Source organism: Ictalurus punctatus, chromosome 26, assembly GCF_001660625.3.
Source record: "Ictalurus punctatus breed USDA103 chromosome 26, Coco_2.0, whole genome shotgun sequence".
Lineage (NCBI taxonomy): Eukaryota > Metazoa > Chordata > Actinopteri > Siluriformes > Ictaluridae > Ictalurus > Ictalurus punctatus.
Window position 1 is genome coordinate 13,418,861 of NC_030441.2, and position 23,123 is coordinate 13,441,983.

The window sequence follows — 23,123 nt, forward strand, 5'->3', positions numbered from 1 at the left end:
GCAACTCTTCTTTGCTTGATTTAAATACCAGTGTTACTGAAAACCATAAGTCTACTCATCACAGCAAGCCTCGATTCACAGCTTCAGAAACAGACACATGTATTAGCTCACTAAGTCAAACCAAGCAGATGGACTACTTCCGATTCCCTTTGAAGAGTCATGGATCATCTGTTGAATCCAGTCATTTGTCCAGAATCTGTAGACCTGAATCAGAACCAACCACATCAAATTATATTTACACACCCAGACAACTCAACCAGACTGACCAATTCCCTTTGAAGAGCAGAACCTGCAGACGTGTGATCAAAGGAGCAGGTAGTTTTTCTGACAGAAAGTCCACATATCTGATATCTACTCAGGCACGAAAGAAAGACTCATCCACTCAGGAAACAGGGAGAAGAGGGTCTCAGAAAAAAGATATTTCCAAGCTATCACAAAAGAACCATCATGGTTCTGATACTGATTCCTCCAAATCTAACTCAAGTCAAACAAGCTCTCAAGAGGCACACTTGAGAAAACACAAACGTTTAGAGGTACAGATAAAGTGTGGTATATCTTGTAGCAAACACCCTACAAGCACACACACAGCCAGGGATACAAGGGATGATGCAGTGATTCCAATGGCCTCCCATGACCTCCCCCAAACCGGCTCTCAACGAGACCTGTACAATCATCCTGACCAGCAAACACATACAGCCATTCCAGAACTTTCCATGGTTGACTGGATGCCCCAATCCGGAGCTAACAAAGCATGCGAACAGTCATTAACAGAAGAAGACAGTTTGACAGTTGAACAAGTAAATTTTGTTCAGTTACATCAGCAGGACGATTCCCTACTGAGGAAGCCATCTGTTACGGAGGCGAGGAAAAGCAAGCAAGAAATAATCCCACTTCTTGGTATATGTGCATTTACACGTGAGTACAAACCATATGATTTGTAAGACACAATAGGTAACATGATAATTATGTAAGTTCATCATATTATAACATTTGAAAATTGGTAAATACAATTTTAGAAACTGGAAATATATTTCCAGTATAAGGCAATAAGTAGTCTTCAGCATTAATATGAATTATTCTGACTAGATTTTAATAGCAAGACTAAGGAGCAAACAAATTAGTTGCATAAATATATGCACACACTCATATTTAGCTAATAACATTAGATTAAATAGCCTGAATGCATTGTCCAATGCTGATCATAGAGATGTAACTCTCTGCAGAACTTATCTTCAGCTTTAATTTCTATCTCCTGCCCCTGAACATGAAGCAGCTAAGTAGCTAAGTATCCCGTGCTCTCACCACCACGGCCTGGGTTCAATTCCCAGACAGGGAACCAACCCAGCCACTGGGGGTTGCACAAGACAGTGCACTCTCAGTGCACCCCAAGCCCAGATAAAATGGGAAGTTGCATCAGGAAGGGCATCAGGTGTGTGCCAAATCAAACATGTGGAACAATGTTCCTCTGTGGTGACCCCTAACGGGAGCAGCCGAAAGAAGAACAACAACATATGTCAGGTTTAGGTTGAAAATAAATGATCCACAAAGGATCCTGAGTATCCTACGCCAATTCTAGCTAAAGGATTGGTCTATATAATTGTTATCAACATTTGAAATTGGGTAAAATTCACAATCACAATCATTTGGTAACAATGTTCATGTACTAGACCCTTATAGTACTGTCTACGATATATATTTTACAACTACTTTAATAATTGGCTACTAACCTGGCTACTAAAACAACTAGCAGCATCAGCTGGTGATCTCCAAACTTAATTTTAAGCCCTGATGTATACTGATATATCAGGTGCTATATATTGCACACCAACACTATGATAAATAACACTGTGGCTTGGGAAAAGAGAGATGCGCTGTCTTATCAGGCTGCACACATGCATGTTTCCGCATAGAAAGATAAAACAGTGTATGAGGCAAATGTTTGCCTCTCACTGCCGCAGCACATACCAACATGCACAGTACACTGACATGCGATCTCATAAATATGAGCTAAAGAGCTGGCACACATGTAAACAGGATGCACATGAGAGTGCAGCATGGGACAAAGCTGTTAAATGTGAGTAGCTGAAATAGTTTGAGTGCTAATGGGTGTTTTCTCACTATGTTATTGAGTCTGTGTAGTGGTCTTGGCCTGTAAGAGAGCTGTGCCAGAATTTGTACGTGTCCTGGAAGATTGCCATACTTTTTAATATGCATTTAAGAATATTTTGAAGAACTCCTGTACACATACAAACAGAATGGCAATTAAATAAGGAGAGATATTAAACAAGTTTTATTGCGTTTATAACCTAATTTATTGTATTTAAGAAGACTTAGCTGCTCTCAGATCTTTAGTCTATAGGCTATGAGCAACAGGTTTTATATATAGTAATCCCATTTTATAGGTAATTGTACTTGCAACATTACTGCTGCTGTAGTTTCATTGGAATTCAGTCTCAATAATATGAAAGCATCTGCAACAGTGTGTATTTGATTCATAAAAACAAACAAAATGAACCAATATGAAACTGTCAGTACAGTGCATCTAAAGGAACATTTAAAGAAATTTTGCAAGCAGCAAAACAATTAATATATTGAGCAGAAAACAATAAAATAACTAGCAAAAAATTAATTCTAATTAAAGTATAATTTACATTTGATTATCTGAAGTTGGCTGCTAGATTGAGCCAGGCTTCTTGAAGATCTTGCTACAGTTCTTCTGTCTCTAGAGGATCAGAATAAATTCGAGACAGCCTATAACACTGCTCTCAGAAACATTATCAAATAAAGTCTATTACTTAGTAACCACTTTATCCCAAACACACACACACGCACGCACGCACGCACACACACACACACACACACACACACACACACACACACACACACACACAAACATTCATTCACACAACTAGACGCAGTTTAGCATAGTCAAGACATCTAGTGACATGTTTTTGGGAGGTGGGAATGCTACCTACTGCAACACCATACCGGCCTTACTTAACAAACAAAGAAAAAAACTTTCTGTAACATTTGAGCTATTATTATTTTTATTTCTATGGTGGCAGCAGATTGTCTTAACAGTTAGCTAATTTTCAAGAGCCTTTTTTCTGTATAGACCTGCAAATTAATGTACTGAATGATATTTAGTAGGGATGCACCGAATGTTCGGGAACCGAAATTATTTATTTACTATAAGTGAAAAGGCAGAATAAATTTGACCGAACAATGACGTGTTTTATGACGCGACCAAATAGCCTACCAACCAGAGTGAGACGCGCGAATGTCACGACCTCGATGAGGGGGCGCGCACATGCACAAGCTGTGGACACGCACGTTTGTTTTGTTTCTGTTCCGGAGCATGTTTCTGTCACGTCGCGAGACGTAAGGGAGTACGGTGGTACGCACAATGGCTTAGTGGTTAGCACATTCGCCGGACAGGTCCGGGGTTCGAGTCCTGTGGGGGCCATGTGTGTGCGGAGTTTGCATGTTCTCCCCGTGCTGCGGGGGTTTCCTCTGGGTTCTCTTGTTTCCTCCCCCAGTCCAAAGACATGCATGGTAGGTTGATTGGCATGTCTACGCGAGCGGTATATATCCCCAATATAATCAGCCATATAGAACCATTTTTTGCACTCTTGTCAATGCACTTTTTAATGCACTTTTAGTTGTAGGCTACAGAGTGTTAAATTCTTTCAGCAGTCAGTTATAGGCCTAAAATCGGCTATTCAAGGGGGGCTCAAAGATGACCACATAAAAATATTTTTATTTTAGTAATTTATTTATTTAAAGTTATATTGTGCCTTATTGGTAGCTTATGCCTGCTGGAATTTTAAAAAATGTTCAGTGTTAAATAAATATTTTGAAATTGTAGTTTTTGTAATTGATTTTTTTTTAAGACAAAATAGTAAAAAGCACATTTTGACTATTTAATTTATGCAATGGTGAAAAAAATGGCAAAATAAATGGAAAAAACGCAAAAAAAAAAACGTGTTCGGTATTCATCCTTTGGCTTTCGGCCAAGTTTATCATTATATTCAGTTTCGGCTCCGGCCAAGAATTTTCATTTCGGTGCATCCCTAATATTTAGTCATGACTACAGGAAAAAAAAGCACAAAGTTAACAGTGAGATGGAAACAAGAATTGTTTTTCATCAAAAGCCATACCAAATGTGTGTGCCACATATGTCAAGAGACTGTTGTGGTAATTTAATATCATGAAACAAATCCTGGGCAATGCAAAAATAAATGATTCAGAGCTCAGAGAAACTGAAGCAGCTGGAAGCTATCCTGGCAGAAGCAACTTTTAAAAGAGCCAACGTGAAGCAGGACATTACTGTAGCTAATATGTAGCGATGTTTCCAACCTCTACCAGAGGCCTGTGAGTTTGAGGGTTCTGCGCAATATCTTAGCTGTTCCTAGAACTGCACTCTTCTTGACAGAGACCTCAGATGTTGTACCTGGAATCTGCTGGAGCCATTCTCCCTGTTTATGGGGTCACAGACCCTAATGCTCCTATTACCACTTTGGACTTCACCTTCCACATCTGTTCCAGTTTTTCCTTCAGCCCCTGGTACGTCTTGATCTTCTCATGCTCCTTCTTCCTGATGTTACTATCAGCTGAAATCGGCACATCTATCACAACTCCATTTTCAGCTCCTTGTCAACCACCACTATGTCTGGTTGGTTAGCCAGCAGCTGCTTTCCAGTCTGGAACTTGACGTCCCTCAGAATCTTAGCTGTCTGTGGTGTGTCCCATTGGGTTTTGGGGACTTCTAACCCATACTTGATATAGATGTTTCTATACAGTATCCCAGCCACTCATTTATACCTCTCTGTGTATGCTGTTCCAGCTTGCATCTTGCACCCTGCTACTATATGTTATATTGCACCTTGGGTCCTGTCGGCTGTGATAGACACCTGCCTATATGTCTGCCTGTGCTCTCTCTCTATATATATATATCCATCCATCTTCTATACCGCTTATCCTTCAAGGTCACGGGGAACCTGGAGCCTATCCCAGGGAGCATCAGGCACAAGGCGGGGTACACCCACACACACCCATTCACACACTTTGGACACGCCAATCAGCCTACCTTGCATGTCTTTGGACTAGGGGAGGAAACCCCCAAAGCACAGGGAGAACATGCAAACTCGGCACACACAGGGCAGGGGCGGGAATCGAACCCCAAACCCAGGAGGTGTGAGGCGTTAACCACCATGCACCCTATATATGTGTGTGTGTGTGTGTGTGTGTGTGTGTGTGTGTGTGTGTGTGTGTGTGTATACATATATATCACAGTAATGCAAAAATTTAAAAGAAAATATAATAAATATTGAATAAATACATCATGCTTATTAAGTTGAATATCTATAAATACATTTGAAATATTTCAAAGCCTAAATAGCACGTCTGCGCATGCGCGCTGCATCATTCTCTCTCGTCTCCGTAGCAACGGGAAAGGTCGGAGTAGGGAGGGAGTAACGGCGTAAAGAGGGAGCGAGCAGAGGGGGAGAAGGACGGGTTAACAAATCACGCGAAGTCTTTCAAATATTGGACTTAATTAAGCAGCTTCAGGACATAAATACGGTGTAGAACTTGCGTTTTCCGTCGAGAAGCTCCGGAGAATCTGAACTGGTGAGTCTGTGTTGCTATAAAAAAAACAAAACAAAAAAAAAAACCCGTTAAGGTGCGGTAACGGAAACGCGAGACTGATGAACACAGAGAGAGTTATGAACACAATGGACATCCATCCACCGTCACGAGGTTTAGGGATGCTCACATCCTCCTGAAGGATCAGTGTTATGGGCTCAACGTTGCAGGGTTTGTTGGCTTCCCGATCAAACCTGTTTGTTGTTCTTGGTGTCTGGGAAAGTGCAATGTGTGTTATTATTTTCTGCTAATTTAAGCAGCGTGAATATAGGACACGACTCCACAGGGATGCAGCAGTGGACTGAGATTAATCCTATTTATACCGCATGTCTTTGTGGCTTCATAAGCTTTAAGAAGCCTTATAAAAGGATTAAATAATGTCAAATTCTTGTACTGTGGACTTGGACTTGCCTAAAAAAAGATATCCGTGTTGTTCAGGAGAGATATTTCTCTTCCAATACTACTTGATCTGGATTGTAATTTAATGTTTTAATATGAAAATAGTTTCAGGTTTTTTATCAAATGCTTTAGAGTTCAGAGTCACAGCTGAAAGAAATACCTCCCATAGTCTAGGGTTATAAAAATGGTTAGAGAAACTCTAATGCACTACATATGCATCGTACAATGTTCACCAAGAGTTGGGATGTTAATTTCATATGATTGAAACCAGGAAAAAGACAAAACGCTTGCAGATCTTTACTGGGATTATATTTGATTGAATGTGTTGTGCAACGAGGTTAGTTAGTGAGGCGTTTGTGCATCTCATCACTTTCCCCTGCAGTCGAACACGTGGACTTGGAGCAGGTTGAGATGAATGTCCTATAAAAATTAAATAAAATAAAATAAAGTAAAAAAGAAGGAAACCCTGCATCCACATATCCTTTCTTAAAATATTATGATGCCAATATACTCCAGAATTGTTTGTTTTTCTTCAGGGAATTAGGTGACTTTAAGTGTGATTTAGCTTATTTCCCAAAAACTTGGCCTAGATCTTTAAAAAAAAAAAAGAAAAAAGAAAGAAAAAAAAAGGTGTATTTTATTCATGTGCTGCCATCTTACACTCTCTTGTGTTATAACCTAAATAGAGCAGAAGCGTTGATAAGATGTGCTAATTGAATAGATGTCACAACGGCAGACAATTGAAGTCTTTGACCTTTATTATAAGCACTTAATGTTGAGGGTGTGGCCACCCAAGCTGCGCTTGATTATTAGATGGTTACATAACCATAACATATCTATAGGCTGTACCTGTGCTAGGAAATCGGTAGCTTACCTAAAACCCCTACATCAACATGAAAACATGCAGAGGTAGTCCAGGACCAGAGTACTGGCAATCACTAGGCTAGATGTGTAATCTGTGTCTGAATTCCTGATGTCTGAGTCTCACTTTTGCTTCCTCTTGCTAAAGACATGTCAGAAATCGTGCCCCCAGAAGTGAGACCCAAACCTGTCGTCCCTGCTAAGCCCTCTCATGTGGTACCACCCACCGGCATCCCCCCTGCGCCCCTCCAGGGGTCAGGGTCTGGAGGTCAGGGGTCAGGAGGAGGCTCAACATTGCTGGGATATGTTGGGATAGACACCATAATTGAACAGATGAGGAAGAAAACCATGAAGACCGGCTTTGATTTCAACCTCATGGTTGTAGGTTAGTGACAATCCTGAGCTGTGAATCGAGAAGTTCAAGTTTTATCTTCAGCAGTAAACTCCACAAGATAACTTTCTGTAAATTAGTTCTCCTATACCCTGTTCCATCATTCCCATGTTTTTTGTCCTTTCTCCTAGGTCAAAGTGGCTTGGGGAAATCCACCTTGGTGAATACTCTATTTAAGTCTCAGGTGAGCAGGCGGAGCTCTGGCTGGAGTCGTGATGAGAAGATCCCCAAAACTGTGGAGATAAAATCTGTGTCACACGGTAAGATCTAAGAGAGCCAGTGCTTTAGATCATTTTTGTTTTAAGCACACAAGTCTAGATGCATCAATTCTTAATAACTTCAGGCCAATCTGTAAGGTGCATTATATCGCAAAGTTTTGGGGAATAGTTGCCTTTTCTGAGCTTTCTCATTTCTATGCAAAATAAATATTTTGGAGAAATTCCACTCAGGTTTTAGAGTACACTGCAGAACAAAGTCCTCCTTTCCTTAAAGTATCCAGTGATTGTAGGAAGTGTATAATTTTCATTTGACTGGAGCTCAGCACAGCTTTTGATATTAGTCTTTTGGATCATCTTATGTGTGGTGTTTGCATCCAGAAAACTGCTCTAAATTGGAGTTCCTCTTACCTCAAAGACAGAGCATTTGTTAGGATTGATCAGTTGTGGTGTATGTCACGGCTACATCTTGGGCCCTATGCTGTTTTTTTGTATATTCTTACCCTTGGGTCTACCATTTTTTACGTTGATGATGCACAGCTGTATGTCACATTGAAACCTGGTAGAAGCGGCTCGCTGCAAATTCTCTTTGAGTGGCTTTTGGATTTAAAATGCAGGATGTCTATTAAATATTCTTCAGTTTCTTCAATAATTACAAATGCAATGATGTTAAATAGTCCCATTATCCCAGTATTCCCTGTCAGATTACTGTTCTTGGCTGAACTAATAAACTTAATTTATTGAGCAATGAAAAATAAACCAAAACAAGTCAACCCTAATGCAATAGCCCAAGTATTATCTGAAATAAATCCCCATTTCACAGAGATCACAGCACTATATGTTTCACTGGGAGATAAGTTCCTAATGTTCTCTTTGTCTTAACTTTCATCATGGAAACAAGGACCCTTTGTCTTTAAGGGTGTTGACAGAGTCACAGTCAGCCTGGTGTGTCCTCTGCCCAGGGCAATGCCACAGGCCTGATACTGAATGCCCTTTGGGTACCAGCGTTTGTGCACAGCTGGAAAACTGTAGGCCATGGCATTCGGCCCAGACCCTAAATCTGCGGAGACACACTGCTGTGTAGGCTTAATGTTTCAAGTGTGCTGAATGTGCAGGCAGATATAGTATGCCAGTGTTGGGTTCTTTCCATGTAGAAAAATCCCCCTTTTGTATATTTGAAAGATTTTTTTGTATTGTCAGCTGTATGTCTTTGGGGTTGTCGCTGTACTTCATGAAAGGCTTTCTGTGTGGACGTTGCCGCTGCTTTGCATTTGTCCAAAAATATCTTGGAAATTTAAAGCATGTCACTAGTTCAACAGAACTTTTAGGACAAGAGGCTATATTTTGGTCAATATGTGAATATATGCATATTGCTGATGATGTATGTGAATAAGTTTACATTTATTCATTTGGCACATGTTTCTATACAAAACAATTCACTAAATGTAGTTATTTATTTATTTATGTATTTTCAATTGCCGTTTGAATTTAGGTTTAATTTTAGCTTATTTTAAATGTGTTTTTAGTGTTAGTTTCTTGCTATTTCTGGCTATTTGTTTTTGTTGCATTTTATAAAAAGACAAAAATGTATGTACAATACACGCTGCACATCCTTGGAATGGGCAAACAATGTTTGAGGTATCGTTAATGTACAAGTAAAATTTTTAAATTTTATGTTTACAGGCAGGTTTGACATACAAGCCAATTTTCTATAGCATTCCAGATTTTCTCTCTTTCATTATAACTGATTTTGATATTGGTACAAATCTTAGTGATTTTCTGCTATTTGATCAAGTTATGGGTTTAGTCATGTATTATTTTGTGGTTTTGTTATTGACAAGAGTGAATTTTTGCTGATGTCATGATTATTTTATACTGTAGTGATAGAGGAAGGTGGGGTGAAGATGAAACTGACAGTGATTGATACTCCTGGGTTTGGGGACCAGATAAACAACGAAAACTGGTGAGTGAGGAGGTTTTCATAGATTGGCTGTTTTATTTATAATTTGTCGATATAGCCCATTGTCCATCCTGTCGTCGGTCATTGAATTATACTCTATTCAGGGATCTAAAGCTCCCCGCTTGTGTTTACAGTTGGGAGCCAATATCTAAATATATCAATGAGCAGTATGAAAAGTTTCTGAAGGAGGAAGTTAACATCGCCCGTAAAAAACGGATTCCGGACACCCGAGTGCACTGCTGCTTGTACTTCATATCTCCAACTGGACACTCGTGAGTGCAAATATCTCACATCTCAACACACCTCTTCTTGCAAAAAATGATCTTATTAATTAATTCACTAACTGAAATAAGTTGTGTAAATGCATATAGTGATTGAATTTCTGTGTAAAAATTTCTAAACAATGTGAACATGAATTGGAAAAAATGCTCAGATTTGAGCCTCCAGGGAAGATCGTTAATACAAAGTAATGTACCCACTGGTCGCTGCAGAGAATAGCTTAATTTAAGGCAGTTTGCTTGGAACAGCCAGTTAATACGATCTGTCGTATTGGTTGTCTGAGATACATGAATCAAATCAGGCTCATTTGAGTCTTGCCACGGTCACTGCAGTGATCTCTCTGCCTCTTCACTCTATTAACTGCCCCTACCCCCTTCTCTTCATTGTCCTGTATCGTTTCTCTCTGACTTTCTGCCTTTCTATCTATCTCTCTCTTCCACTTTGTGTCAGTCTCCGGCAGCTGGACATTGAGTTCATGAAGCACTTAAGTCGAACTGTGAACATCATTCCTGTCATTGCCAAAGCAGATACTCTCACCCCTGAGGAAAAAACAGAGTTCAAGCAGAGGGTGAGAAAGAATATATGGATGATTGGATGGATGGATGGGTGGATGGGTAGGTAGATTCATAGGTGGGTCAGTAGATGGATGGATGGTCGGCTGAGTAGTTGGCTAGATGGCTCGATGTTAAATTTGTTGACAAAAATCTCATATATGACATTTATATATTTTAAATTCTATTCCCTTGTCCAGGTGAGGAAGGAGCTGGAAGTGTGTGGAATTGAATTTTATCCACAAAAGGAGTTTGATGAAGACCAGGAAGACAAGGCTGATAACGATAAGATCAGGGTAGAGTGCAAATTGATTAATACAGCGCTTTACGATACTCAGAAAACACAGCTATAATGTTACTGCCTCATGTTCTGTATTACTGGGTTTTTTTCTTGCCTTATTTCCATTATTCCTGTCCTATTTTTTGTGCTCTGTTGCTCCATTTGTATTATACTATTATATTATTATTGTACTGGTGACTCAGCAGTCTTCCCTCATAAATGAATTCATATGTTAACATAGCATGCCTTATTAAATCTGTGTGTGTGTGTGTGTGTGTGTGTGTGTGTGTGTGTGTGTGTGTGTGTGTGTGTGTGTACAGGAGGCCATGCCTTTTGCAGTAGTGGGAAGTGACAAAGAGTACCAAGTCAACTGCAAACGAGTTCTGGGTCGGAAAACTGCCTGGGGAATAGTAGAAGGTGTGTGTCATTCTCTAGCCTTCCATCTAAATCAGATACGACTAGAAGGATTCAGTTGTAGTAGGACTCATCCCAGTACTGACTTGCTCATCTAAGGACTGTAACACTGCAGGACATGGTTTTATAGGAAAATAATCAAAAGCATGGTGTTGTGATGCCATTATCCCCATTCTTATTTTCCTATAACAGCAACTACTGAATTGTTTTATTCCTCTTATACCACAGCAATTTGCCAACAACTGCAATTTTCAGTTATTATAGAATGACACATTTTAATATTTATCCATTCAAGGTTAACCTTAATGCTGTGGAATCTCAGGGAAATAAATTCCTGTTATCACTTATTTGATGAACATGCATCAGTGTATGGATTTTTTACACTCTAAAGCTGATTACAGTAAAGGTTTGGCGATTTTATAGAACGATAAAGTAATGTCCAAATGCTACTGCTTTACAATAAATATGGAGAAATAAGATGGTTGTGTGTGTGTGTGTGTGTGTATTTGGTCACAGAAGTGTGTGAATCGGTCAGTTCCATGCCACTGGCAAGGCGTCAAAGAGGATTCTGCTTCACTGAGCTCACTCAACAAGGAAGCAGAGTGAGACATAGAGAGTGTGTGTATGTATGTATGTGTGAGAGAGAGTGAAAGAGCTAGGGAGAAGAGAGAGAGAGAGAGAGAGAGAGAGAGAGAGAGAGAGAGAGAGATAACTAATTATCTCTCCTATTTGGCATGTCACTACTGGGAGACATTTTGAGGGCATCTTTGATGTCAGTCATTGTACCCGTTCACCTCATGTATGCTTCTCCCTAGATGCCAGTCCCACAGCCACTTAAACTCTGATCTTTTTTTTTGGATTGTTTTTGCAGATCTTTTTGGAGATTGTAAGATAATTAACAATCAATTTCTTATATTGTTCTCCTCTCAGTTGAAAACCCAAATCACTGTGAATTCTCTCAACTACGGGATTTCCTGATCAGGTAAAATACACTGCTAGATTGTTTTTTTTGTTTTGTTCTGTGATCACTTCAGTTCTCATTACAGACAGCTTATAAGTAACAAATAAAACACAACAACGAGTGCTGTTATAGGAAAATAATCAGTGACAGTGTGGTGTGATGTATTGCCACTTCAAAGTTTATTTTCCTATAACAGCATGTCCTGAAGTGTTTTATTCCTCTTATATGACTGCAATTTCCAGCAATTAAATTTTGGTATTAATTAATGAAGGGAATATCATACTGATGATTTTACAGTCGTGGAAAAGGTTACAGTGCCGACACTGGAGACTCCTTCCATAAATGCTACATAAATATCTCCTTACAGAAAGTGTCACCATATCTTTGATTTTTCTTTGTCAAATAACGTTTACTAATCCGTTTGTTAGACCTAGTAGATTAGACCTAGTAGATTAGATTATGCAGACTGTCCATCATACATTAGTCCTTGCGATGTAGCTGTTACTATAAAAACCATAACGATAATGATATTAGAATAAGCACATTAATTAGCCTGTGATTTATCCTGCAGATAGAACTACTGTCTAAGCTGCTGTTAATTAGAAAATTAATCAACACCTTCTGATCAGGTAGAATTGAGCATTCAACAGTGCTGTTGTATAAACTTGTATATTATTCAGATTTAGAGTAAATAAGAGGAAACCTTTTGTATCTTAATCTTCAAGCATATCTTTTAAAGGCTCAATTCAGGTGTAAGTGCTTCAGTGAATGTTAAACACTATGTACTGATTACTGACTTTGTCTCTTTATAGGTCTCACCTCCAAGACCTGAAGGAGGTCACTCACAACATCTATTACGAGATGTACCGGGCCAAAAGGCTCAACGACAATGGAGGACTCCATCCAATCTCAACCAGCAACAGCACACAGGAAAGCAACCTGTAAGAGGGAATCAGTGAGCGAGAGAATGATTAGCGAGAGGTCGATAATGAAAGATGGTAACGAATAATATTTTTGAGGATAGGATAAATACATTAGCACGTGACCTTGTGGAGTTCATCTTAAAGCTTTTTAACCATCTGAGCATGTTCGTCATTGCCTCTCTTTCTGCAAAAGTCCTTTTTAAAACTCATAATAACAGCACATCAACCTAAGATGGAGACAGACGGAAACGTTCATGAGTATAGCCTCTAGATATTACATTTACGCCTAGAAGTTAAGGTGCCACAGTATAGATGGATGACAGCACTGCCATTCAACTGCACACAATACATAGGAGTCTATAAATCTTTGTGTGAAGTCTCCTGTGTGTGATCACTTTGTCTAACAGACTTTATTCTCTACCTGCCAAACAATTCAGAACTCATAACGTTTTTGCAAGCCTTGATGGTGATATATTGATGTGCACATCAATGTACTCATATTTAACTATTCCTAAACACACTGCAGCATTTTCCACTGGCTGCTTCTTTTACATAGCTCACCCAGATGACCAATGATCCTTTTGTACACCAATTCAGGACTCCCGTATTATCCAGAATAGCACACCAAGTACTAAGCAGAAATCCTCTAAACCCAAGGTTTTTGAAGGTTTACCCCAATACATTTTGTAAACATGTTTCTAGACCGTGTGCACAAGTGTGTGTGAATGTGTATGTGTGAGTGTGTGTATGAGAGAGAGAGAATGTGCCTTTATATCTTTTAGATCCATCTTTCAAGTGTTCAAGCAGTTCAAAAAGAACATAATTTTCAACCTTAATTTTTTTTTTTTAAACAAATATTTCATGTGTGCCATTATTTATATCAGTGTGCATGTATATCGCTGGAACAAAGGAACTGCTTGATGTCTAAAAGTTCACTTTGGTGTTAACCACTTGATGTTTCAGTCAATGCACAGGTCAATTCATATTCTATTTAGGCAAGAGAAATTGAACTGTATCACACCTCAGATCATCTTTTACATTCTGCCATAAATCTTAGGATGAATACCCCTTTTTATTTATTTAATCTAAGTTTTTTCTCATTAATGCTTTTTGTGAAATATTTAATCACAAGGACGTATTCTTGCCTAGTGTTATGTTTTTAAGTGTTATTTATTACATCATTTAATAAATGTTTTCCATCACTTTTTGACTTCCTTGGACTTTTCTGTAACTATATCATCATCTACAATCGCTTTGCTGTATGAAAAACAGCAGAAACAGAAATAACAAATCACAACACTGACCTGCACAAGAACAGCCTACCCAGGAACAACTGCTGATTTTGATACCCAAATTTATGGTTCTAATTTTTCCCTACTAAATTGTGGCTTTATTGTAGCCAGGGCAGTTTCATGCTATAAGTGGCATAAGTGGTTGCTTCAAGCCCCCAGACCACCAGGGGGCCCTATGATTCTTAAAAAAAGATATGCAAAAAATATATATACTTCACTATCATTTGGCAAAAATGTTTGCATCAGGCAGTTGCAGGGGTGTGGTGTGAAAAGAATAGAAACTGCATGTTACATAACTGAGTTAGGTAACTAATGTCAGAAAATCATTAAGAAGTGGCGATCCTGATGCATTCATATCTATTTCCCGGGTGAGGGGGACGGTACAAAAGGGAAAAAGCAGAAACAGAGCCAAAAAACCTGTAAGAATGTAATGCTAATTAATTGGATTTAGTCAATGTGACTGCTTTCTTGCTTACGTTTGTTTATGTCATTGAAATAGAAAAAGTTAGTTGCTAACTAGCTAGCTAGTATCTAGAGTAAGAAGAGTTGGGCAAACACACATCAAGCTGTTAGCTTGTTACAACAGTATCCTGTTGACTCATTGAAGATAAAGGCGTAAATCTGTTCATCCCTAGGTGCAGCAGCAACCTTCCTTAGTGCGTCAGCCACTAAGTGAAATTTATACCACTACATCCTATATCCAAGTTCTATTACACACGCCATTTGAGACAATGATATAGTCTTCCTGCCACATTCATCTTCAGTAACCACTTTATCCTGGTCAGGTTGGTGGTGGATACAGAGCCTTTCTCAGGAACACTAGGTGCAAGGCAGGAATACATTCATACACACCTAGGGGCAATCTGACATAGCCAAGACCACCTACCTGCATGATTTTGGGATATGGGGAGGAAACCAGAGAACCCAGAGGATACCCATATGGACACTGAGAAAATGTAAAATTTCACACAGACAGTAACTCATTATGCCCCTTTATGTGTGGCGTAAACCAAACTGGGTAAATGGATCGGGTGCCCAGGGATAGAAATTAAACTGTAAGTGGAATGTGTTGCCTGACCGTTTGAACTGAATGACATACAAAGTTTTTAGGCTGCTGCATTTTGGTAATTACAATTACTGTTAAATGCAAGCATGTTTTCCCTGCTAACAATAGAAACCCCTCATAGAATTTGTAATGGGTTTAATGGTTATAATGGGAATTGTATTGGTTTTAATGGAAACTGTAATGATCCCTGTGGGGCTTGTCGTGGAAATTAGACAACACTCGCAGACTCGTCCTCTGAAGGTAAAAAGGTTTATTACAGAAAGATGTTTAATACAGGATAGAATAAAGTAGGATAGAATAATGAGAGCGCTCTGAAGCCCTTGTACTAAACCACTACTATATATATGAAACGCAGAGCATGACATAATTCTGTGTACCGATAAGAAGCAGTTTGAGGCAGTTCAAACAGGCTTTGTTTTAGGATCTTGGACAGACAAACCTTGAACAGAAGAACATGTTTGTGTCTCTGTAAGCAGATAAGCATTCTGTACTGATCTCAGTGACATGGCATGGCCTTCTTATGCGTTATCTTCAGATGAGAATGAAATAGAACAAGAACAAAACTATTACAAAGTAAAAATGAATAATTTCCCTCACATTTCCCCCATTTTATCATTACAAAATATGATAACTAAAATTAACAGAGAAATTACTATTCTATGAGTACATCAGAACTTCAGAAACCTTTCACGGTTCAACTGAATTCATCATGAAACAGACATAATGAAACTGCTAAGGCTGTTTTTGCGGATTTAAAGTAACCTGTCGTCAAGCAAGCTTATCTTAGAGTGAAATGAGAATCGTCATGGTCAAAGGAATATTTACAATAGGTGTGAAATGGATGTCAATTGGTCGTCATCGTCAGTGTCGCTGGGAGGATCTGATACCCAGTCAGGTTTAGGATACAAGTCAGATTGGTCATCAAAGACTCAGTCTTCGTCAACATCAGCGTTTGGTCATTAGTGATTTCAACGAGTGTGAGAGACTGCTCCGAACGAGAGAAACGATACAAGGCAAAATGAGCAAGACAAGAAGAATTATTGCACCTATTGGTAGACAGATGGTTAATATCCATGAGCCCCACCCCCCGAGTACTGAGTTCAGCCAATCAAACCCCATCTCGCTAGCCTGTGGAGGGTTGCGTATCGCAGACCGCCTGTGTTCAATGATAGAATAACCATTATGTGTCTGCATGATGAGGGGACGTGTGACGTTATGTGGGTGTGTATATGCAGAGCTCAATGCTTGGCTCTGGCACCCTCCTGCAGTGGCTCGCACGCATCCATGTGGCTCTCTGGTTGACTTTCACTGCTGAATGAGTGACAAATAGAACCTGGAATGGCCCAGACCACCGTGGCTTGTTCCACCTGGTCCTGCGGAAGTCCTTGATCACGATCTACTCTCCAGGCTTCAGATCATGCAGCGGACTCGTGGCTGGAGCTGGAAGTGCTGCCTTTACCTGCTTGTGGATAGAGTGCAGAGCAGAGGACAGGGTTGCACAGTAATTTAACATTGCATCATCATATGCTGCAGCATCAGGAAGAGGAACTGTCACAGGTCCAATTCCTGTGTATGGAGGTATCCCAAACAGTATCCCAAAGGTGCTAAGCCCATCCTAAGCCTGTTTCAGAACAGCATTTGCTCAGTCTGTTTTTTAGTGTCCCATTTTCTCTCTCTACCGCCCCACCACTAGCTGGATGATATGCACAGTGCTGCTTTAATTCAATACCCAAATATTCACCCACCTACTTAAGGGCATGGCTCACAAAAGGTGTGCCATGTCCTGTTTGAACGTAGGGACGTGGCCTTCTCTACCTTCAAACCTCAACCCATGTTATGAGTTGCACAAACTGTAAAGATGGTCCCTGCCATGCGTCAACTTTGAAGACAAGGACAGCTCTTGGGGCACCGCCAAACTCCGTCAACAACCATGCAGCCTGCTTTGCGCCACACAGCCTTTTCCTTGTCCTTGTAGCCTGTGTTTGGAGGTCTGAAAGCTGTAAAGAAGGTGTGATTTTTTTTTGTGTGTTTTGGGACCATAGATGCAGCTGCTTGCTTTGCTGCACTGTCCACTGAAACTTTCCTAGGAAAACAGGGTCTAATTTGTTAGTATGCGCATCACATTTGCATACTGCAATAGTTTTGGAGTAGGACTGCGTCCAGCAGCTCAGAGACTAGTTTGTGGTGGGCTATGTGTGTTCCTGAACTCGTCAGGAAGTTCCTGTATTTCCAAATTGTCCCCAACTCATGGACTACCTCAAAGGCATATCTACTGTCTGTGTAGATATTTACTGACTGTCCCTCAACATGTTTTCATGCCTCTATGAGGGCATACAGTTCAGCTGCTTGTGTTGAAAGGTTTGAGGGGAGACTTTCTGACAGACCGTCTCGTGTGCGGTTACTACTGCATAGCCCACTCGATTTTTACCTGTCTCTGGGTCACGTGACGCTGACCCATCCACAAAGAGGATCAGATCTACATTTTCCAATAGAACACCTTTCAGGTCGACTCTATGAGAGCAGAATTCGTTGGTCAATACGACACAGTCATGTGGTTCTCCGTCTCCCTCTGTTGGAAGAAGAGTAGCAGGGTTAAGGACAGTACATTGTTTCATAGTGACTTTCTGCATGTCTAGTAGTATAGTGTTATGGTGCAGCCACCATTGAGTGGACAGGTGTGAGGTTTTCTGTTCAAGTAGGAGTAACAACACCTCATGTGGAACCAAGAGGTTAAATTCTGTGTAACCTACCAGATCTCTGGATGCCATCACAGCTTTCTCAGCTGCTGCTACTGAACATACCCATGGGGGAAACTCTGTAGCAACTGGATCCAACTTACCTGAGAATGAGCTGTCCAACCTGTCACATATGCCATCTCTCTGAGCGGTGCTTCTAGAATGGTATAGTTTAGAATGAAAGTTCTGCGATACAAACACATACCTAGGATAGAGAGAACCTGTTTCTTCATCCGAGGCTTGGGAATCTTTTGGATTGCAGATACTCTTTCAGTTGAGAGTTTCTTTCCCTTTGCAGAAATGTCATGCCTTAGAAATCTCACTTCTTGTCGTACATACTGTAATTTGGAGAGACTGGCTTTGTGTCCTTCTTTGGCAAGATGCTGCAACAATTTAATGGTGTCAGTTTCACACTGTGCCCTGGAGAAAGTGGTAGAGGTGCTAAGCTGTCCTTTAGCATTTGGTTGTATATCGTTAGTGACTCTCCATCCATCCATCCATCCATCCATCCATCTTCTATACTGCTTATCCTTCCTTCATGGTCACGGGGAAACCTAGAACCTATCCCAGGGAGCATGGGGCACAAGGCGGGGTACACCTTGGACAGGGTGCCAATCCATCGCAGGGCACAATCACATACACATTCACAAACCCATTCATACACTACGGATACTTTGGACATGCCAATCAGCCTACCATGCATGTCTTTGGACTGGGGGAGGAAACCAGAGTACCCGGAGGAAACCCTGGCAGCACGGGGAGAACATGCAAACTCCGCACACACGGGGCCACGGTGGGAATGTTAGTGACTCTCAATTCCCTTAAACACAAGCGAGTGAAAGTGTAAGGACATCCATCAAATATGAATGCAAACTGAAACTGTATGTCTTTATCAAGAGATATACTTTTTAAAAATGCATTAGCTAAATCTACGACTGAAAACGATTCGCTATTTGCTGGAACCTGGCTTAATATAGTGTAAGAATTTGGCATGTCTGGAGCTCTCAGTTTGACTGCTGCATTAACTGCTTGCAAATCTTGTACAAATCTCCATTCATCTGGTTGTGGGGGTTTTCTTGCCTTCTTTACCGGATATATTGGAGTGCGCACTGACAAATCAAGGCAGGGAACAATGACCCCTACCTTCAATAATGAATTGAAATCTGGTCCAATGCCCTCAATAGCTTCTGATTTAAGAGGGTATGGAGATTGTCTGGGCCTAAAGTCAGATTTGGGAGTGATCACGACTGGTGGTGCACTTTTAAATCAGGCCTACGTCATGTTTCCCTTGGGCCCACAGCCCGAGAGGCACCTTCTTCAATTGTGGGTGTGTCTCTAGGGGTGTGGGGCTCGTTCCAAGGTTCAGAAACATTCTATTTTCATGACAAACCTCCCGGTTAACCTTGCACATTTCCAGAAAGAATTTTTTTTAAATAAATTCCCAGCGTCAGGCTGTACCACATGTTGGAGGTGGGCTTCTGTTCCCAATGTGTAATTTTCCCACTCTCATATAATCTGACCCACAGCCCTACGTCTTTCTACTGTTTGTTCTTTATTTTGGTTAATGAGACGTGAGGCGCTGATTCTGGGACAAAAAATGCACGCAACTGCATGTCACTCAATTTGACTGGACATGCACAAAATTTTTCCAGCAACATAGGTACAGCTCTTCGCTTTCTGGGAAATCCATAAACCATTCTTTCTCAAAATTAAAGTCTCTTTCTTCATGCACTTGCGCTGTGCAATGAAGGGCAGAGGACAGCATAAAATCTACATAGTTGTCCTTCATCTTATCATGTGCCAACGTCAACAAACGAGCACATGCTCTAGGCTTGTTATGCTTGGACCATTGATAAACACAGAGCTCTGTTTCTTTAACAAACAGAGTTACAATGATGAGTCATCATTTCTTCTTACTCCCTGAGGTGAGGACATAAAATTTAAGTGTAAAACACACATTAAGTCTCTGCCCAGTAGTTGTCTGGACATGAAGACAAAATTAGGTCTAATACTGTGCAGTGACCGTGAACTCGTTATCGGGGTTTCTTTTAATTCGCAGTGTTTTATTACTGAATACGTTGCTCCCGATTCTACCAGAAATGTGACACTTTGCCCAAACCTTAAGAATGTAAAAGTGTTTACCTGTGAGGGCGAGTCCACATACAGCAATTTGGTAGGACTTACAGTTTTCTCTTTCCTTCTTTAAAAATAATAATAATAATAATTATATATATATATATATATATATATATATATATATATATATATATATATATATAGATATATATATATAGATAGATAGATAGATATATATATATAGATATATATATATTTAAATCTCAGTAGAATTTACTTGTGGGTTAAATTTAATAAATATATCACGTACCGCTGATATGATGGAATGAGTCAATGGGGCCTGACACGTAATAATAACCCACCGCAAAAATACTGCTCCTCTTGCGCTTCTTAATAAGTACTCTCTCTACTTATTCATTGCTCGAACCGGACTCTTTCCGTTAGCAACTATTTTTTCACCGTTATTATCTCTCTCTCTGTATATATACCCGTCTGTATATATCTTAGTTTTGAAGCTGTGATCTAAGAAACACTGATATTTCTGCCGTCACAGAGGCAAAGTTCCTGAACTTCTTATAAGAAATCACTCCATGTAATACTTCTCTCTCAATGTAATACACACATTTCTTATATCATTGACTCCCTTCCACACAGACAGCAATACACAATGACATCATAAAATTCTAATTCTAAATCATTGACGCCCTTCCACACAGACAGCAATACACAATGACATCATAAAATTCTAATTCTAAATCATTGACGCCCTTCCATAGAGACAGCAATACACTATGACATCATAAAATTCTAATTCTAAATCATTGACTCCCTTCCATAGAGACAGCAATACACAATGACTTCATAAAATTCTAATTCTAATTCTAAATACTTGATGATTCCTACCAGTCAGGGGTAATGCGATATTTCGCTCGGCACAATAAAGGACAAATCGCCTTTGCGTCAACATGGACTTCAGGATGAAACTTTTCCACGAGCGTCCTCCGGTTTGCTTGTTGTCCAGTAAAGCTGAAAGACTCACGCAGCCCAGCCAGGAGAAGCCAAATTGTCGTGGAATTAGACAACACTTGCAGACTCATCCTCTGAAGGTAAAAAGGTTTATTACAGAAACATGGTTAATACAGGATAGAATAAAGCAGGATAGATTAATGTGAGCGCTCTGAAGCGCTTGTACTAAACCACTACTATATATATGAAACGCAGAGCATGACACACTTCTGTGTACCGATAAGAAGCAGTTTGAGGCAGTTCAAACAGGCTTTGTTTCAGGGTCTTGGACAGACGAACCTTGAACAGAAGAACGTGTTTGTGTCTCTGTAAGTAGATAAACATTCTGTACTGATCTCAGTGACATGACATGGCCTTCTTAGGCGTTATCCTCAGATGAGAATGAAATAGAACAAGAACAAAACTATTACAAAGTAAAAATGAATAATTTCCCTCACAGTCTCTATTGGTAATCTGTTGCCTTCTATTGGTAGCATGTTATGTCTAGTGGACACCATTAAGGACCAGTGATGGTAATAGTTTTAATGTTTAGCTGGTAGTCTGTAATGGTATTTGTAGAGGAAACCATAAGGATTTCCGTCATGGGTTCTATTGTTTTTTTTTCAGCAGGGGTATTTATACTCAGACTTAAAAGAGCAATGGAGTTGGCATATTAATGGATGCACCATGTAACTTCTTGTGATGGTGGATGTTGCGTGTCATGTTGTGTGAAGAAAGCATGTGCATGTTGCGTGTCATGTTGTGTGAAGAAAGCATGTGCATGTTCAGCATTCTTATAAACTGCACAGATGAAATGGGGATATTAGCATTTCCCAGCCATCACTGAATCAGTTTATGTCTGCAATATAGGATGTCTGAAAGTCTCCTGTTTCCCCTACACTGACTCACAACATGTGCTCCCTGGTTTTCTCAATAATAAGCACTTTCAGGAACTGCTGGTGGACAGGGTGTACTCCAGGACCAGGGTTGGGTACTTGTACTGTTCAGTTGAAATGCAATAAATTGCATTTTCCCTAATTTGGCTGTCGCTTTTATCTAAAGTAACACACAATAGAGACTTGCACATGCACAACAGCTAAGAACAATCCGCATTTATTAAGCTGCTTAACGCTTGGCACATTTAAGGAAATCAAATTATTGTGCGAAAGACATTCATAAATGCTATGCATATGAACGTATTCAGAACTTTTTTCCATGCAAGGATAAGGATTTTTTTTCCCCTTCAAACGTTTTAATCCCATACATGTGCTGTTGACATGACAATTTAGTAGATCTGCATGGTAATCACATAAATCTGATAATGGTGACGGTCTGTGTACGAGCTCAACATTCCTCAAGATAAAAATGTTTTTTTTTATAGAAAGATGCTCGCCAGCAGGGGGCGGCGTAGGACAATAAGCAGAACCTCCAAGCTGTTCAACATGGCCACAGGATGGCACACAGCCCAACGCGGGAAACTGGATCGCCACGTGAAACGCGCCAATCACGGCAGTTGAAGCACGCGGGTTTTCGATGTGTAACGAATATCGCAGATATCGAAAATAAACTGACACGAATATAACAATATTACTAATTTCATTAAACATATTGCCATAAAATGTGGTAGAAAACAACAGTCAAGTGACAACTTTTTAATCGCAGCATCTAAAGTTGGAACCTTCATTAAATGTTTGCATAATAGAATAAAGACTCGTTATGGTTTAAATGAGTCATTGCACAAAAACAAAAATGCTGTTTTGACGTTTTCTACATGGCTGTCATGACAATGTCGCCATGTTTGTGCTCGCGCTCTTTTCCTCCCTCCTCCTCCTCCTCGTCCCTCCCTCAGTCTGACTGTAGTGTGCTTCGCGCGCGCTTTTCTCCTCAGCCCCTCCCTCGTCTTTGAGGGGGAAATGGGCGTGGCCAGAGAGTATGCTTCAGAAAATTCTAGAGCAGAAAAAAATGGAGGACTGTATACTCACCATTTTACATATGATACAATTCAGCTTTTCACTTTATATATATTCTTCAGCCCCTATGTTTAGGACTATTTTGTTGTTTTCTTATGC

General features: G+C 40.0%; 1 protein-coding gene and 1 long non-coding RNA gene across 5 annotated transcripts; both read left to right on the forward strand.

Moving 5' to 3' along the window:
• The first annotated feature begins 619 nt into the window (after positions 1-619).
• septin3 (septin 3) lies at positions 620-14,082 on the forward strand. Of its 4 annotated transcripts, XM_017457960.3 has the most exons (11): positions 1,942-2,074; positions 4,436-4,566; positions 7,055-7,291; positions 7,429-7,557; positions 9,394-9,475; positions 9,607-9,744; positions 10,202-10,319; positions 10,503-10,598; positions 10,903-10,999; positions 11,927-11,978; positions 12,770-14,082. In XM_017457960.3, the coding sequence occupies exons 2-11, from the start codon at positions 4,485-4,487 to the stop codon at positions 12,900-12,902; spliced, it is 1,164 nt and encodes a 387-aa protein (XP_017313449.1). In that variant the 5' UTR covers positions 1,942-2,074; positions 4,436-4,484; the 3' UTR covers positions 12,903-14,082. The 4 variants fall into 4 exon arrangements, with proteins under 4 accessions (XP_017313447.3, XP_017313448.3, XP_017313449.1 ...); XM_017457958.3 differs by lacking the exons at positions 1,942-2,074; positions 4,436-4,566 and adding an exon at positions 620-915; XM_017457959.3 differs by lacking the exon at positions 4,436-4,566 and having other exon boundaries at positions 1,928-2,074.
• Positions 14,083-21,035: 6,953 nt separating this feature from the next.
• LOC108258512 (uncharacterized) lies at positions 21,036-22,783 on the forward strand. The gene is made up of 2 exons (XR_001810686.3): positions 21,036-21,155; positions 22,436-22,783. It is a non-coding gene; the product is annotated as an uncharacterized LOC108258512 (long non-coding RNA).
• The last annotated feature ends 340 nt before the right edge of the window (positions 22,784-23,123 follow it).

Excerpts from the sequence above, each read along its gene's own strand:
- septin3 (XM_017457958.3), top strand. The coding sequence starts at position 621 with ATGGCCTCCCATGACCTCCCCCAAACCGGCTCTCAACGAGACCTGTAC. Across the intron at positions 7,558-9,393 it reads GATAAAATCTGTGTCACACG|TGATAGAGGAAGGTGGGGTG; the intron begins GTAAGATCTAAG and ends TTTATACTGTAG. Across the intron at positions 9,745-10,201 it reads ATATCTCCAACTGGACACTC|TCTCCGGCAGCTGGACATTG; the intron begins GTGAGTGCAAAT and ends ACTTTGTGTCAG.